Source organism: Bos mutus, chromosome 7 (assembly GCF_027580195.1).
Source record: "Bos mutus isolate GX-2022 chromosome 7, NWIPB_WYAK_1.1, whole genome shotgun sequence".
NCBI lineage: Eukaryota > Metazoa > Chordata > Mammalia > Artiodactyla > Bovidae > Bos > Bos mutus.
This window is the reverse complement of record NC_091623.1, coordinates 26,263,240-26,281,583: the sequence shown is the minus strand read 5'-3', so window position 1 is coordinate 26,281,583 and position 18,344 is coordinate 26,263,240. Positions and strand designations below refer to the sequence as shown.

The following is an 18,344-nucleotide window of genomic DNA, read 5'->3' as shown; positions in this document are numbered from 1 at the left end:
AGCGATTTTGGAGCCCAAGAAAATAAAGTCTGTCACTGTTTCCACTTCACAGCAAACAGAAGGGGGGAAAAGTGGAAGCAGTGACCATAATAACCATTTCACAAGATTAAAACTATTCTTGATTTTAAAATTAAAGTTCTAACTGTGGTTCTAAGAAACGGCTAAAGAGCCAACCTGACAAATGATGAATTTATGCGACTGGGATTTCCACTTACCACTCCTCCAAAATACTTTCCTATGTAGAAGTCATCGAGGCTGTGCAGCTCCAGATAGGTGGCTCCTAGTTCTTTAGCAAGCTGGATCCCTTCCGTCGTACTGACGCAGCTCCCTCTGTCTGAGGTGCACAGCGGGCATGTGCAGGGTAATTCTTCTGAGAAAACGAACATGACCAACAAAGCGTTTTGAAATTAAACACACACACACACAAATGTGCACAGACAACCTGGACATTAAACAACAAAGAGCTCACACCAGAATCACAGTTCAAGGCCACTTCATATAGCTACTATCCACTAGACTCTGAATGAGAAGTGTCAGTGATAACTGCAAGGTCCCTAAAATAAATAAGCTTTAAATGGAAGAACAACGAACAAGATCTTATAAAATAGATGAATTTTTAAATAAGTGAATGAATACTACCAAGGCTATTACAGTAACTAAAATGCCAGGCCTGCTTCCTTTTATACAACTTCAACCATGAAAACAATGGGCTGGCATTTTTTGTTGTTGTTGTAATAATCTTTAAATACATTCACTAAGTTTGAATACATCTTTTACTTTAACAGAATCCTCAATTTGACCTCAATCCTGAAGGCTGCAAAACTGTCAGTCATTCCAAATTTCATATGAAGTACATTCCTATTAATCTAGACATTTTGATGGCTGAACTCAAAAGCATTCAACTGCAGTGACCAAAGTCAATCACTTTTCATCTTTTGCTCCAAGATCATAACACTAAAAACTGAGAGCATAAATTACTCAAGATGTGAACTTCCCCAAGAATCACGTACAGACCTATGGCTGGGAAGGTGGTAAACCAATCTGTCTGTAAGACTCTGCCTTAATAAGGCTAATCGTGTATGTTCAACTCCATATTTGCCTGCCAGCTTTGTTCTGTTTCATGCTACACTTCAGATATGTCATTGTTCAAAAAGCAGCCAAGTCCATTTCCAAGAAATCACATTGTTGTAGGTTGGCTTCCCCGAGAAAACAGACTCCGACATGGAGACACTGTGTGAAGGAGGCTTTCTGGGGGGTGATCTTGGAAACAGATCTCAAGGGTGCAGGAAGCTGCACTCCACAGAGAAAGAACTCGAACTGCAATGTTGTTGCAACAGATACTTCAGTTACCAGACAGGAGACTCTGGAGCTTAGACGGCCCTTGAGAGGGGTTCCCCACACAAAGCTGGGTTTCTGTATCCCTAAATCAGCCAGTAAGTGGAGGAGGGCTGCCTTGTGGAGGGAGCAAAACCTCGGGCAAGCAGCTTGTATCAGCAGAGGGTAACGCCTGTGCCTGGAAAGGGACTCAGCTGTGACCCCCAGGGGCCAAAAGACCTGATAACTGAAAGTACAGTGGCCCTGACAGGGCATTTAGGCGGCTCCCCCATCCCCACAGCACACACAAAAAACGTCCTACCAATGAACAGTGCAGAGATGGAGCATCTACATGAACACATGGCATGCATACCAAGGATATTCTGTGCCATGTGCACACGTAATACCCATGTGCACATGTACACCTAAGAATTAGATAATTTCGATTCACTGAAAGCATTCTGAGCTCGGAAACCATGCATTCACATCCTCGTTTTGCAGAGGAGGAAACTGAAGCTCAGAGAGGTTGTGACATGTCTAAGTCTCCTTGTGTCTTAGAGAAACAATAATAAAGCTGTTATTTGCTACACCTGATAAAGAGCCATCAAAAGATAAGATAAAAATTTAGTTTGCATAAAAATGCCATGATTTAAAAATAAAAGTATGCATCGCTAAAGTATGCAATAAATAATAAGTCTAGTCTGAGTTTTTGCACTTTTTTTTTCTAAGATCATATCAGGTTCAGAGCAAATAAAGTTATCATACACAAGTTAGCCTATCTTGAAAAAGAACACACTGGCATTTCACATTCTTCACAAACCCATCATAAACAGGGCCTTTGACTCTCTGAAGACAGAGATCTTCTCATGTCTACAAAGCTCTCCTTATATTGATGGAATGGGGTGGGTAGGCAGATCATCTTATTAAACATTATTTTGGGACAAAAATAAAATCAGTACCATTTTGAGTGAAAAAATAGCGAGCATAATGTAAAATAATTGTGAGGAAACAATCTTGGTTTGAGGGAAAAATCCAGTTAGTGTCAGGCCTAAGCCAGCTGAGCGGGGTTTTCCTTCATGTGTAGTCACAAGCATCTTACCAACCTAGAAAGTATCTCCTAATGTCCAATCGTACATCTCCTCTATGTCACAGAAGACATTGCTTTTTGTTCACTTGCACCCAAGAGGAAAAAATGTCTAGCCATTACATATTAGGTAGGAGAATCAGCAAAATGTTTATGAATTAAATAAACCAACATTTAGCATTTCATCAGCAACAATCAGGAGACCCCAAACCATTTTAAACTGCAGTGCTTTCTTCAGGACTCACTCCTACTGAGCCTTGCTCAAGAGTCCTGGAACTCTGGGAATCAGTGTTACATTTCCAGTAAACACTGTAGTCTTTTCTCTCCCCTTATATATTATCTTTCAAGGTACTATCACAAAAGGTCTAATTTTTTTTCAAAGCAAACACAATGTAACTCTGGAATTAAGATGAATGGCATCTCTTTCAAAAGAGTGGCTTTGAGAACTGATATGGCAACCCACTCCAGGACCCTTGCCTGGAAAATTCCATGGACGGAGGAGCCTGGTAGGCTACAGTCCATGGGGTCGCAAAGAGTCGGACACCACTGAGCAACTTCACTTTCACTTTCTTTCAGGATGATGCTTACAATGTTGCCAGTGCTTGAGAGTATTAGAAATCTTTTTAGGAATTCCAGCCTAGCAATGTACTAGGTTCTGTCAGAGCTTCAAAAAGACAAGACAGGATGCCTGCTTTTAGGAGCTTAAGGCTATGAATACACCTTTGCCAAGTTTGGAAAAAAAATTTCTACTTTAAAGACAAATTCAATATTTAATAAAAGCCAAAGATTTATTCAGAGCCAAGTACGATGAAGACCCACACACACAGTCAAGCTTGTCAAAACACGTATAACAAAGCAAAGAGATGAGACTGACTGTACTTGCTGAACTTGTTCTTAAAGCAGCTGGAGAAAGGAGTTACAGAACACTCAGCACTGTTTCACTGGACTGCAAGGGATTCCAGGAGGGAGGAATATTCCAGGAAGGAGGAACAATCCATGTCCTTGAACCAAAGAGCCAGCTTTAGCTTTGTAATTACCTTGCGATCACATTTCACATGGGAAATTAATTTCACCCTGTTAGTGAAAATGATTTTTCACGTCTGTATACATCATTCATAAAGCCATTCATTCATGCGTTGAACAAACGTTTTTTGAGCAGCCACCGCACCTCAGATAGCAGGGTAATAAAGATACACAGATAACTGAAACTCATTGTCAACCGAGCCCAGGCAGACAACGATTGCGGACCATTATAATAAGTACTGAAATAAAGGTGTATGAAATCACCATAGGAACAGAGGAGAAATTAACTCTGCCTGGGGGACGGGGGAGGGCCTCGCAGAAGAGGGAACAATTTCCAGGCTAAGGACAAATTCAGTATGCGGACAAGATGGGCTGTGCAGAGGGGTACTCTATACGGTACAACACGGTGCATGCGGAGGCCTGAATGTGAGAAAAGGAACACGTCACTTCCACTTTCAAGAGGACAAGCTAATCCCACACTGCAATCTCCTCTTCCTGCCAAACCACAGAAATCATGAAATGGGGGGTGGGATGGAAGGGAAGGAGAGAGATGGGGGGGAGGGGTGGAGAGAGAAGAGAAAAAGGGAGGTGAACCTATGGCAACACTGAAAAATTAGGGGAGAGACTCTTATAGGACCATAAACTCGGGGTCCCTGAGAGGATGCAGGTGGCGAGCACAGGACCAAAGAGGAACCTGGAGGCTCAGAGGACAGGGGGTACCTCGTGCCCTGCAGCAACATGGAACTGCTCACTGCTTCACGAAGCGGGGCGAGGATCAGTCCAAGGGCACCCAAGTGGCCTAGGGCAGGGCAGGTCTAAGGTGAGCCTGCACATCCTTCTATACCAGGAGGAGGAAGGACCCAAGAATTAACCGGAGCAAGTGTGAAGACGCAAATGGGGGGTACCTGGAGTATCAGAAAGCATAATGAGAAGAATAGATTCTGAAACATTGAATTTAAATAACCAACCCATGAATTTTTCATAATGATTTCAAAGAAAGACGCAGGAGCAGAGAAAAGGGACTTTTATCGCACTTAGAGTAGCGATAGTGATAGTGAACGCCACTCAGTCGTGTCCAGCACTTTGCGACCCCATGGACTCTACAGTCCATGGGATTCTCCAGGCCAGAATACTGGAGTGGGTAGCCTTTCCCTTCTCCAGGGGATCTTCCCAACCCAGGGATCAAACCCAGGTCTCCCACATTGTGGGCGGACTTTTTGCCAGCTGAGCCACAAGGGAAGCCCCACTCTACTTACAGTAGCGTGCCAACTAATAAATGAAGAAGGAATGATAGGAAATCACTATTTTGCAACCCCAGTGATCACAACTGAAGGGATCATGCAAAATAACGGGTTTGGATTCTTATTAATAATGTCAGTGTCATGAAAGATATTCCTCCCGCCCCCCTCCAAAAAAAAACCGGCTAGGAAACTGGGAACTGTTCTGAATTAAGAGACCAGGGAGTCATGAGAACTAAATGCAAACACAGTCCTTAATTTCATACTGAATTTTTTAAAAAAAGAAAAAATTAGAATACATGGGAAAATGTGAATATGGGTTATATTTTAAATAATAATGTAACAGGTAATAGTATATTTCTTGTGTGATGGTTGCCTTGTGGTTAATAGGAAGATGGTTCTGTTCTTAGAAGAGACATGCTTAATTAATCAGGATTGAAGAAATTCCATAATGTTTACAATTTACCATCAAATGGTTCAAACAAAAAAGGTGTGTGTTTTTAATTTCTGGAGCTTACTGTCCCATTCTTGTCAAGTTCTTAGGTTTGAAATTTTGCAAATGGAAAAAAAAAGATGAAAGTTTCTAGACAATTGAAAGGATTGAGTATTATGATCTGACATATTCTAGGATGGTTATTCTGAGAGAATTTATTTCAGAAAGAAGCCAAGCAGGAAAAATTGACCAGAGGCTGATTTACCAGCAAGCCTAAGCTTCAAAGCCCTTCCTTATGGCCTGTTTCCAAAGTCCTGGGAGAAACCTGGCCTTTGGGTTCTTTCACATGACATGTGCTTTTGTAAAATATGCAAAATGAGATGGTCTGTCCATGTCTGGTGAAGACACAGGCCTCCTTCCAGTCCACCTCACTTCACCTTGCATCAGGCAGCTGTGGAGTAGCTGTGGACATTTTTAGGATGCTGCTAAAGAGGAATTTAAATTTAGGTTTAGTGAGATACTATTTGTGGTCTGTAGTCACTTCCTTGTAAGTGCTTGCGAGCTGTCTCGGTACATGCACGGCCTTCAGGAATGCTTCTTCCACCCACAGTGCAGACTAGTCCAGCATCAGGACACAAAGAGGTGGAGCTGAGAGGCAAGCAAACACAACACAAACCGTGGTGCCAGCACCAAAAAAAAAAAAAACAATTATCATTCTTTTTGCTCTACAGAAAATCTCAGAAAGTGGTTATCATGTGAAGACTTGATCAAAGAATCTGCAGCCAAAAAAATATAAGAAAAGTTAGAGAAGTGTCAGGTTTTTAAATAAAAGAAACTTTTTTTTAATGTCTGTGGTATTTGACAGCTTTTTTGGAGTTGTAATTTCTTTGGCTGTCTTTTCACATTCTGAATAAACATTCATTTGTATACATGTATGTCTGTTACTTTGTAGTTTTTTTTTCCTTACAAAGAACCTCTACAATTGTACAGATCTCAAATCCTACAAAATTTGGAATTGCCCATTTAGACCAAAAAGAAAGTCCTTCTGACAGATAATTAAATCACCAGGATCTGAAATTCAGTAAAGATGATGAGTTTGAGGTTTACTTAAAATATAAATCAAAACAGCTTCTGAGTCAATTGGATATGCGGAACAGGAAAGAAAGACTGCTTAGGTGATTCTAGTGTGGTGAACAGACAGGTTTGGCATCATTTATCAAGATTGGGGAACTCAGAATGAAATCAGAACACTTCTTAACACCATACACAAAGATAAACTCAAAATGGATCAAAGACCTAAATGTAAGATCAGAAACTATAAAACTCTCAGAGGAAAACAAAGGCAGAACACTCGATCACATAAATCAAAGCAAGATCCTCTATGACTCGCCCCCTAGAGTAACGGAAATAAAAACAAAAGTAAACTAGTGGGACCTGATTTAACTTAAAAGCTTTTGCACAGCAAATGGAACTATAAGCAAGGTGAAAAGACAACCCTCAGAATGGGGGAAAATAATAGCAAATTAAACAACTGACAAAGGATTAATTTCCAAAATATACAAGCAGCTCATACAAATCAATGCCAGAAAAACAAACAATCCAATCAAAAAGTGGGAAAAAGACCTAAACAGACATTTCTCCAAAGAAGACATACAGATGGCTAACAAACACATGAAAAGATGCTCAACATCGCTCATTATTAGAGAAATGCAAATCAAAACTACAATGAGGTATCACCTCATACCTGTCAGAATGGCCCTCATCAAAAAGTCTACAGACAATTAATGCTGGAGGGGTGTGGTGAAAACGGAAAGATCTTGCACTGTTGGTGGGAATATAAATTGATACAGCCACTATGGAAGATGGTATGGAGATTCCTTAAAAAACTAGGAATAAAACCACCATATGACCCAGCACTCCTAGGCATATACCCTGAGGAAACCAAAATTGAAAAAGACACATGTATTCCATCGTTCACTGCAGCACTATTTACAACAGCTAGAACATGGAAGCAACCTGCATGTCCATCAACAGATGAATGGATAAAGAGGTTGTGGTACATATACACAATGAAATACTACTCAGCCATAAAATGGAACACATTTGAGTCAGTTCTGATGAGGTGGATGAACCTGGAACCTATTACACAGAGTGAAGTTATTCAGAAAGAGAAAGATAGACATCGAATTCTAACACATATATACGGAATCTAGAAAAATGGTACTGAAGAACTTATTTACAGGGCAGCAGTGGAGAAACAGACATAGAGAACAGACTTATGGACATGGGGAGAGGGGAGGAGAGGGTGATGTACGGCCAAGAGTAACATGGAAACTTACTTTACCATATGTAAAATAGACAGCCAACGGGAATTTGCTGCATGGCTCAGGAAACTCAAACAGGGGCTCTGCATCAACCTAGAGGCGTGGGATGGGAGGGAGATGGGAGGGAGGTTCAAGAGGGTGGGGCCACATGTATACCTGTGGGTGATTCATGTTGAGGTTTGACAGAAAACAGCAAAATTCTGTAAAGCAATTATACTTCAATGAAAAAAATACATTAAAAAAAAAAAAGATTGGGGAACTCAGTGGAAAGAGGAAGGTATCTGTGGAAACATGGGTCAGGAGAGAGACTGGAGCCAGAGAAAGAGACTGGGTAATCACCGTGTCACTGCAGGGGAAGTGAGGACACCAGATTAGCAGGTTCAGGTCAGAGGAAACGGCAAGAAGAGGTGAAGAAAAGGATGGGACCCTGGGCAACAGCCACAGGATGGACTGACTTGGTGCAGATGTGTGAGGGAGGCTCAGGGAGCCAGGAAATATGACAGAGAATTACAACAACCAGGAAGAGAAAAAGTAGCTTTTGCTGAGTGGAGAGAGAGGTGTGTTTGAATAACTTCAAAGGGAAGATTGTTATTAAAACGTCAATTAAATTGGGTGACAGGCATATAATTGGCAGCCCTGAGTGAAAACAAACCCAGCGTCATTGCGAAAGTCAAGTCAGACTGTAGTGGACTCAAGAATGAATGGGAAGTCAGGAAGTGGACTCAGGAAGTGTGGATGACTGGTTCAAGAACCGTGACAGCAATAAAAAGAAGGTTAGGGAAGTAGAGGGGATGTGGGGTCCAAGAAGGGTCAAGCCTGCTTTATTCATATCTACTAATGCTAAACACATATCTACCATGTGACCCAAAAATCCTCCCAGAAATCTACCTAAGCATCATTAAAAGAATGCAGAGAAAAACCCTGGTGTACTCATACAATGGGACAATACACAGCAATAAAAAGAATAAATTACAGATAAGTTCTTCATGCATGAATCTCAAAAGTATCCCACTAACTGAAATTAGTCAAACACAAGACACTGCATATTGTATAATTCCATTTGTATGAGGGTCAGGAATAGGTAAAACTAACTTATGATGTTAGAAGTCAGAACAGCAGTTATCTCTGGGTAGGGGCAAGAGAGGCTTCTGGAATGAGGCAAAAGTTCTATGTATCTTGATCTGTATGAGATGGCTGTATAGGTGCACACATATGTAAAAATGCAATAAACTGTGCTCTAAAATTAGTGAAGTCTAATGTCCTTTATTTTGCTATACTTCAATAAAAAAGAAGAAAAAATGAATAAAAACAGAATTTTAAAGACAGTTTTACTGAGGAAATAATCCTTAAGAACTAGAAAACACCATCAATTCAAAGAGAATTTTGAGTTGACCCCGAGATAATTTGACAACGGTATGCACAGCAGCAACTACTGAAGCAGACTGAAGCACACCAATCCTCCAGCTACGGAGTCACCAATACTCTCAAGGTGGTGGTGTCAATATTCAGCTCATTCACTGCATACCTGCCTAAAACTCAGCTCTCAACCCCCACATCCTTATGGGGACAATTTATCTTTCCCAACTGAATAGTCCCTTAGATTATCAAAAACAGTTTTCCAGGGCTTAGTGTCAAGCCAATAACTCTCCCATATCAAAAAGAACACAATGACTGACTTCCTTTACTTCAGAAAACTAAGATCATGGCATCCGGTCCCATCACTTTATGGCAAATAGATGGGGAAACAGTGAAAACAGTGACAGACTTTATTTTTTGGGGCTCCAAAGTCACTGCAGATGGTGACTGCAGCCATGAAATTAAAAGACACTCGCTCCTTGGAAGAAAAGCTATGACCAACCTAGACAGCATATTAAAAAGCAGAGACATTACTTTGCCAACAAAGGTCCATCTAGTCAAAGCTATGGTTTTTCCAGTAGTCACGTATGGATGTGAGAGTTGGACCATGAAGAAAGCTGAGTGTCGAAGAAATGATTCTTTTGAATTGTGGTGTTGGAGAAGACTCTTGAGGGTCCCTTGGACTGCAAGGAGATCCAACCAGTCCATCCTAAAGGAGATCAGTCCTGAATATTCATTGGAAGGACCGATGTTGAAGCTGAAACTCCAATACTTTGGCCACCTGATGCGAAGAGCTAACTCATTGGAAAAGACCCTGATGCTGGGAAAGATTGAAGGTGGGAGGAGAAGGGAATGACAGAGGGTGAGAGGGTGGGATAGCATCATCGACTCAATGGACATGAGTTTGAGTAAACTCCAGGAGTTGGTGATGGACAGGGAGGCCTAGCGTGCTGCAGTCCATGGGGTCACAGAACTGATACTGATACTTCACTTCTGTAGAAGAACAGTTTAAAAGAAAACCTTGTACCCATGAGAATCACAGTAGTTTGTGATACTTATGTTTGACCTCTCATTATCATAGCCAATGATAAAGAGATGACAGCTGGTAATTTGAACCCAATCATTTTGCTTTAAAAAAAAAAAAAACACATTACTAATCATCAATAAATAATGCTTTTCAAAATTATCATGGCACCTGCACTCTCATATAAAAGAAAACTACTTACCATTTTGTCTTGTACCAACAGCAGCAATGATTACTGGAACTGAATTTAATGCTCGTTTTATCACTGGAATATAATTATCCTTCACTTCATGGAATGAAAACTTGTCGTTTACATTGTATTTGATCACAATGATGTCCGCACCTCCAATTAGATTTCGAGAGGTATACCAATCACTGTCAAAAATGTCCTAAACCAAAATGTAAAGAGCAATCTTCAGTCTGCCTATCTTCAAATTCATCATGAAATAAACTGTAACATATTAGTTTCATTTTTTGCTACATTTTAATTAAAAAATTACCAACAATAAAAAGAACAAAAATGAAAAATAAATAAAAATTTAGTTTTTAAAAAGTAACTACATGAAATTTAAAATGTTTGAAGTCAATCAACTCTTCAATTTTTTTATATTCATTTAGCCTGGAGAGCTATGTAGTGGTAAAACAGGACCTAGAGGATCCCTGAGACTCTGATGAAATAAGCAACCTCTTTCAACACCTGTACTTAAAAATAAGCACTTTGTTTTAAAATTATGCCACAGTTTTATCACCTATAGTTTCAAAAACGTAACACTTGCATTTTAGATACAAGAGCATCAGTGTGAGTAAGGAAGCTTCAGAGGATTTTCTGTGACCCAGTTAGTGCAGGATTGTTCAGTGTTCTGGATTATAATTACTGTGAATGCCATGGAGCTCCATGTATTTTATATATATATATATATACACACACACACAAATTTCATATATATCTTTCGACTTTATCCATTCTTTGGACAGTACTACATATATATAGTGGTTTAAGGGAGGAGAATGGGGCAGGGAGAGGTGCTTTTTATGCTTTCATGAAAAGATGGTGTGTATTTTAAGATGTTAACATGGTAAGGAATATACTTGCAATTCATGTATTTTCCTCCTATCAATTAAAAATCCAGGTTAAACCTTTCCAGTTTTGAAATCTTTATTCTGGACCACAGTTAATAATATTCAGGCTTCCCAGGTGGCACAGCGGTAAAAAACCCACCAGCCAACGCAGGAGACATCAGTTTGATTCTTGGGTTGGAAAGATCCCCTTGGGGAGGAAATGGCAACTTGCTCCAATATTCTTGTCTGGGAAATCCTATGGACAGAGCCTGGTGAGCTACAGTTCATGGGGTCCCAAAGACTGAGTGACAGAGCACACACATTAATAATATTTATATTTAGAATTAAGGCCAAAAGTAACTTATTATGGACCCTATAAAGTTTTTAAGGATAAAACTTTGCACTCTGATATTTTAAAAATAATTTTTTAAAGTTATTGCATGAATAGCGGTGTAAGAAAAGTATCTGTATGTACCTTAAAACCATTGCTAAATATGCATAAACAGCCTCCTTCTTCCGTTCTGGTTAACTATTAATCATTATTTGTCCTTTCATGTGGCCTTTGGTGTGTATTCTTAGGACATAATAAAGCTAGAGTAAGAAAATAGCTAGATGTGGCTCACAAGTCCAAAAAACTGTTGGCCTATGAAAGTTTGCACTTTGAAGAATGAGTTCAAAACAGGGTTTCAATCAACTGTGACAGAGCTTTTATTCTGCTAGAAAATTCTGGAGAAGGGTCACGGCAATGCCCTTTGGCAGAGTTTCTTCTAACCAGCACACCCCCATGCCCTGGCCAAGCCTCTCCCAGTTCCCTGCACCCTCGCAACCTGCCCGTTTCCAAAAGTATACTCAGTGACACGAACGACAGAATTTTTAGATATGAATACCTTACTCAAAGTGGGACGGACACAGCGTTTTTAGAGGAAGACTTAAAAACGAAAACAGAAAAAAAAGAGGCCAACCATGGGGCTACAAACAGCAAAGGCAAAACCTTGAATATCGTGGAGGATGTAAGAAGAGGGAAAAGTGGAATGGGACACAGATCAAGAAAATGTGAAAGCTTCCCAGCAGAGCTCTATGCTAATTTCCAATCCCAAACCACAAAACCCATTCAGTTCCAACTGTATCTGTTATAGTATTCAAGCTCAAAGTGTGTAAGTACAACAGGGTATGGGAGTACAGTAAAGAAAGAGGACAAAGTCAGATGAGTGGGACGAACAAACGAAAGAAGTGGGAGCAATATCAAGCAGCCATCTAACTCTGAGAGAACAAATCAAAAGGAGCTGCTCTTTGCATTCCAAATGGTTCAAAATTCCAGAATACTGGAGAGGTGAAGAAGGAAAAAGGAGACATTTAAGGGAAAATATTATGAGGAAATGGGTTTTGGCTTCATTAACTCTGTGGTATTGAGGATATAAAGACTATAACTAATTTTATTTTTAAATGCAAATCAGAGCTTCAAACCCTGCAGAAGAAATGTGTGCATATATTACCTCATGGCTTTTTATGGAATATTTCTGGTAAACAGGAAAAGATCTAGAAATGAAATAAATTTTTTTTTAAATGTGGATTTGAGAGACATACTATTAATAAATAATAAGCTACATAAAATGAATTTGAAACTCATTTATTTAAAGTGCCAAGTATAAATGGCAAAGATCCAGAGCAGGGCAGCAGACCTACAGAAGAAACCCAGGAAAGAGGAGCACAACTATCTCATTCTAACTCCAAGGAAACAACGCCACATTTCTTCAAACCATCTCAAAGAGAAAATGTTCCACTGATTTCTAGAAATACGAAGGAAATCAAATTCTCCCAACCCTCATAAATCAGTTCCAGGATTTCCTCAGGCTAGTTATGCAACACGAGGCTTGGAGCCACAGTTGGGGAATGGAACTGATCTTTTAAAAAGAATCTGAATTTTTACAGTGAAACAACAATTCCATTCTACTTGGTTGTGGGGCTGCAATACAGCATCTATTAATGCTAAGTACTAACAAGCTGCCTCTGTGTACTTGTGTGTAAATCTTGAATGATATGTAGGAAAACTTTACCTTTGCTTAGTGTAAGCAATACATGGCTATGTTAAAGTTGTGATAAATACTACCACTTTTAAGTATTTACTACATTCCAGTCTGGATGCTAAGAACTTTACACTATTCTCTCATTTACTCTTTGGCATAGCTCTAGCAGGGGGTGGAGGGGTGACTATTATGTTTATTTTACACACAGGGAAAATAAGGCCAAAAGAGGATGAGTGACTTTACCCAGGAACACAGCCACTAAGTACCAAGGTGAGGATCTGAAATCAGGTCCTTTTGATAGCAAAACTTGTGCTCTATCTGCTTTGCTGTGTTTAATATTCTAATTCAGTACATGTCAAATACCAGCTGATGAATACAATCAACGTTCATACCTCCAATGGGCTTTTACTTACCACCTAGAGAAGAAAAGCATCTTATAAAGAGTAGCTCTACAAACACATTCTACTATGCCTGAAGACCATTATAACCCAGAAAACTGTGCCTGGTTACATACAAACTCAATGCCTTTAAAAGGGCCAGAGTCTAACCAAACAAAGGTGATTAGAATAATAAAACGTAACAATCAAAAATCTAGACAACAAAGGTTAATTTTAACTGATTTGGAAGGTTTCATTTACTACAATCCATGGGATCACAAGTACTGCTTTTTGTTAAATTATTAATAATAACATCAACAGGAGTTAACTGCTCAAAACAACAATAACAACAACAAAAAAACCAGAAAAGGTCATCCTAACATCCTAATTCAGCTTATTTTATTTCCCCTACATTTAGTTACTCTCTTCACTCAATATTTGTTCCAACTGAGTATAGACACAGTAAGTTTTTAGATTGTAAGATTTTTCACAATGAAATGATCAAAGGGGAAGAAGGGTTTCATTTGCTTGCATGGACTCCAGCCAGTAAGTTCTCTACCCATGCTTCTTATGATCAGCATCATCAATGTCATAATTAGGAGTTTAACAGCCTCCCTGTTAGACTGAAAAGGCCTGTTTTTCATTTATTTTAGTCTACTAACATAAATTTACTTTTTAGCTGAAAATTTATTTGGACAAGTGATCTTTCCTTTCTGTAAATATGGAAATCCACATAAGAAATGCTTTTACGGACATTTTATACATTTCTTTGGAAAGGTGTATCCTATCTTTGTATAGGTATAGCCTATAGTCCCTATTTCACTTTTTTTAAACTGTGGTTTAAATGTAAATCTCACATAAGGATAACCTGTATTTTTTTCAAACCTTAAACCTTCTTCTGTTATAAAATAGAACACTTAGCTGCAATGTAGACTCTATACGAGTAAAGACTCAGAAACTTTGAAATAAGATTCCATGAACACATTCTGGATGCTACTGTGTACTGAAAAGCATTTATACCATCAGGGTGTGGATTTCTTTCTTCTTTTATCACTCAAGAATTAGACTAGCATTTATCAACTTCATTACAATTTCTTCTAATCATCGCAAATTTTAAAGCTTTTTTCAAGTCCCAAAATATTATCAGTAATATTTCTGATTTACGGGTCAGGAAAAAGAAATGGCTAAATATATCAGTAACATCTGCACTATTAAAATTAAAAACTAATTAAAAATTTTTTCAAAGTGCTATAAACGAGTCGTTTAAATTTAATTCTCAGTCCCTGACTTTCCCCATCCCTTCCAGGGGTCCTATTTCTGAGCTGGCCCCCAGTGAAATGTATTTTGGCTCTGTTGAGCTTTCAGAGATCTTTATTTTTAGAACACTCATATTACTATATCATCCACACAGGATAGGCATGAAAAACAAACAAACAAACAAACAAACAAAAAAAAACACTGCTCTCTGCTGGTGAAACTTAGTGACCCGCGTCCCTTGGGGTTGGGACATTTAAGGATCAGCTGTCTTAACCAAGAGACAACCCACAATCGTGAAACGTACGCCTAAGTGCTTCACATTCTCACTGGGGCTTTTTTTTTTTTTCCTTCTAAGAGTGTTCTTTGATTAGGCTGGCCCCTGCCCCTGAAACGAAGGACCAAAGACTTTCCCCAAAATGTTAAAAAAAAAAAAAAAAAAAAAAAACTCTCCCCCGGTGACCCGGACGTTGACATTCATGAAAGGGGAGGCGGGGGGAGAAAAGAAAGAAAAGGAAAGCTCCGTCAGCCCCCTTACCCAGACGGGACAGTCGTGGACCACCAGCTTGACGTTCCCAAACGCGCTGGCCTGATACTCGGTGAACACGGGCCGCGCGGCCGCGCCGCTCGCGCTCAGCAACAAGCTGCTCTCGTCCCCGGAGACCAGCGGGCTTCTCCCCAGGTAGGCGCGGATGAGCCCCGACGGCCGGCTGTCCTGGTGGAACGCGTCCCCCTCGTTCCCCAGCGCCACGATGTGAATGGACCTAAGGCGGCCGAGACCGGGGGGGAGAAGAGGCGCGTGGTGAGCGCGGGGGACAGCGCGCGGCGAGGACGGGCGCGCGAGAGCCCCCCGGGCCCGGGGTGGGGCGCACGGCACGCGCCGGGGCTGGAGACCAGAGCGGGCCCCCGACGCGTACGTACATGATCTCCAGTCCCCCGGGGCCGGGCGGCGACGCGGAGAAAGGTCGGCTCCTCGCGGCCTGCAGGGGCCAGGCGGCGGCGTGGTTTCCGCCCCCCACCACCACCGCGCGCGCCCCCCCAGCAATCAGCTCATCCCGGGCCGCGTCTCCCCCTCCTCGCGCGCCTCCAGCGCGGCGCGGCCGACGCAGAGCGGGCGGGCGAGCGAGCTCCGGGGGCCGCGTGCGCGCCGCCAGCCAGTCAGGAAGTGCCGGGGCGCATCCCGGGGCGGGGGGACCCGCCGTTCCCGCTGCCGGGCCCCCGCCGCCGCCGCGGAGACTCGCCGGGCGCCGCGCTTTCCCGGCCGGGCGGCCCGCAGCCGCGCCTCTTGCTTCTGGCTCAGCGGCGGGTGGGGGAGAAGCCGGGCCTCCGCCCCTCTCTGCGGGCCGGGCGGCAGCCGCACGTGCCGGCCTTGGAGCTGGGGAGGGGGGGGTCTTCGGGCGGACGCGGGGGCTTCGCTCCCCGCTGAGGCTCCCCCCCGAGCCGGGGCAGCGGCGGCGGCGGCGGGCCGGATACAAAGGAACGGCCCGCGCGGGGCGCCGCGGAATATAAATTAATAAATACGACGTCCCGGCCCGAGAGCTCCCGGTCACCAATCCGCCTGCAGCAAGTTTGTTCAACTCGAAAGGCTGTAACCGGAGCCGAGCCGGGGAAAGGGGTGGGGGGGAGGCGGGGTGTGGTGATGGGCGGTTGCGGCCCCTGCTCCCTAAAGACTAGGGGAAAAAAAAAAAGGTAAGGGAAGCCAGGGAATCCAGCCCCGTGGCCGCTCCAGCAGCCCCCCCCTTTTTTTCCCTCCCCCCTTCTTGGCCTTGACCAAAAGTGTTTTTACCAAGTCTGCCGCTTGGTCATTTGTCAACATGTAGTACAGCTGTTTTCTACAATCATACTTGGAGAAAAAAAAGAAAGGCAACATTCATCGTAGTGCAGAAAGGGTTCTTTGTTCACGCACCGATTAATTCGCGATCGTCGCTTGCCGGGAGGATTATTTACTACTTCAAGCTATATTTGGCATCTTTTTTGACCAAAAGCCGGAGGATTTTGTTTTGTTTTGTTTAAGTGTTGAGGTTCTGATTGTGATAGCTGTAGGAAGTCGTTACGCGTGAGGTTGTTTAACGTGTTTACAGACCAAATGCGAGCTTACGTGGGGGATTTTTCGGTACGCATTATGGCTACATGTTTAATAATAGCTCCTCAGGCCAGCTGAAAAAATAACGATCGTGCTAATGCAAGGATACTTTAGATTCTTTCATGATAACGCCTTGAACTAAAGGCTGTCAGTGTCCCCAAAGGGCCTCAAATTCCTCGATGCAAGTGAACACTGGAATCCACTGGATTCGAAGAGGAGCCAGAGTTTACTCTGGGGCTCTGCCTCTCCATAAACAGGAAAATTCTCGCAAGTGCTCCGTGTTGAAAGAGTTCTTGTTTATCCCTTTATTTATTTTGCCCTACTTTAAAATGTTGCTGTTTCTTTTCTCAACAGAGCTATTTTGAGGCTATGAAACAGGAGGTGCTGAGTAGGGCAGTGAAAACCCCAGGGTGAGAGGCGTTTGGAATGTAAGCAGCTTTTTATTGTGGGCCCCGGCTGCTCAGTTGAAAGGGGTTTAATAGTTTCTCATGCTCAGATAGGGTATAATGAGGGGGCATTCTTTATGTAAGTCACTGATGTTTAAAAATCATATTTTCCTTTGCACCCAGTATAGTTTCTCTTTTAGTCTCTAGAAGCACCCCAAAATAATACAAGATCATCTTTTCTCATGGGTCATCAATCGCCGCCAGTAACCCCAAGTCAAAAGCAAAGACATCGGAATGGTTGAATGGATATAGAAAATGTGGTATATACATAGAAAGAAATATTATTCTGTCTAAGAAAATAGGGAAATCCTGTCACATGTTGCAACATGAATGAATCTTGAGGGCAATAAGCTAGTCATAGAAAGACAAAGACTGCATCATTCTACTTACAAGAGATATCTCAGGTAGTTAGACTCTTAGAAAGCAGAATGCTGGTTTTAAGGGGGCTTCTGGAAGAGGAAAATTCGGAGTTCAATGAGTGTAGATTTTCTGTTTTGTAAGATGAAAATGTGAAAAGAACTATTGCAAACAAGGTGCATATGAAAATGTGCATTTTTAAATGGTGGCAAAGGTAAATGTTGTGTTTAATGCATTTTACCACAAGGCAGAGAGAGTTAGAGTTGCTGGAAAGGGGCAGGAAGGGTTGGGAAGCTGGGAAGTTGCTGGAACCTGGCAGACAGCATTCAGTTTTTCCTCAGTTATTGAGTATGTAAGCCAGGCCAGTGCTGGTACACATGAGAGATATTAAGATACATAAGACCCAGTCCTTATTCTTGAGAAGCTAAATCTATTATTAATGGTCACTGTGTTATGAATATTGGTGCGTCTGATCCTTTTGAAAATGTACTTGTTCCTTAAAAATTATCATGCAGGTTTATGCATTCAGTAATACAGGTAGGAACAAAGTACAAAGATAAAGTTCAGTAAATGTTAAGAAGAGATCTGTGCCTTCTATGTCATCAGAGAGAAGTGCATGGAGGAAGTAAGCACTGTCTTAGGTCTTAGAAGAGGAGGAGAAGCCTGCTAGCTTGGGAAGAAGGGGAGGTTAGAAATACTAGAAAGAACGGACAGACCTTATATGCAAATCACATGCAAAGATGTAGAGATGCGGATGATCATGGCTTATTCAGGGAACAGCAAGAGCTAAAATTAGTGCTGGTGTTCTGATGCCTTCATTACAGCAGGCAGAAATGAGAGTGGTAGAGGCTACCCAAGAGATTTCCAAAGTCAGACTTGGTGATACCCAAGTTACAACCTTGGAATCCCTAGACCAACTCTGTTTATTTGACAAAGACTAGCTGGATG

General features: G+C 41.8%; 2 protein-coding genes across 3 annotated transcripts in view; one reads left to right on the top strand and one right to left on the bottom strand.

The window, feature by feature from the left end:
* Nucleotides 1–16,142, bottom strand: part of RHOBTB3 (Rho related BTB domain containing 3) — a 58,736-nt gene extending 42,594 nt beyond the window's left edge. The window contains exons 1-4 of the mRNA XM_070373155.1: nt 15,432–16,142; nt 15,049–15,274; nt 9,999–10,185; nt 216–370 (exon numbers count right to left, since the gene is read on the bottom strand). Of these exons, the coding sequence (XP_070229256.1) occupies nt 216–370; nt 9,999–10,185; nt 15,049–15,274; nt 15,432–15,433 (570 nt within the window). The 5' untranslated portion in view covers nt 15,434–16,142. The remainder of the gene's footprint in view (nt 1–215; nt 371–9,998; nt 10,186–15,048; nt 15,275–15,431) is intronic.
* SPATA9 (spermatogenesis associated 9) overlaps nt 15,198–18,344 on the top strand; it is a 60,620-nt gene continuing 57,473 nt past the window's right edge. For both annotated transcript variants that reach the window (XM_070373156.1, XM_070373157.1), the window contains exon 1: nt 15,198–15,312. The gene's annotated coding sequence lies outside the window, so the exon portion shown is untranslated. The remainder of the gene's footprint in view (nt 15,313–18,344) is intronic.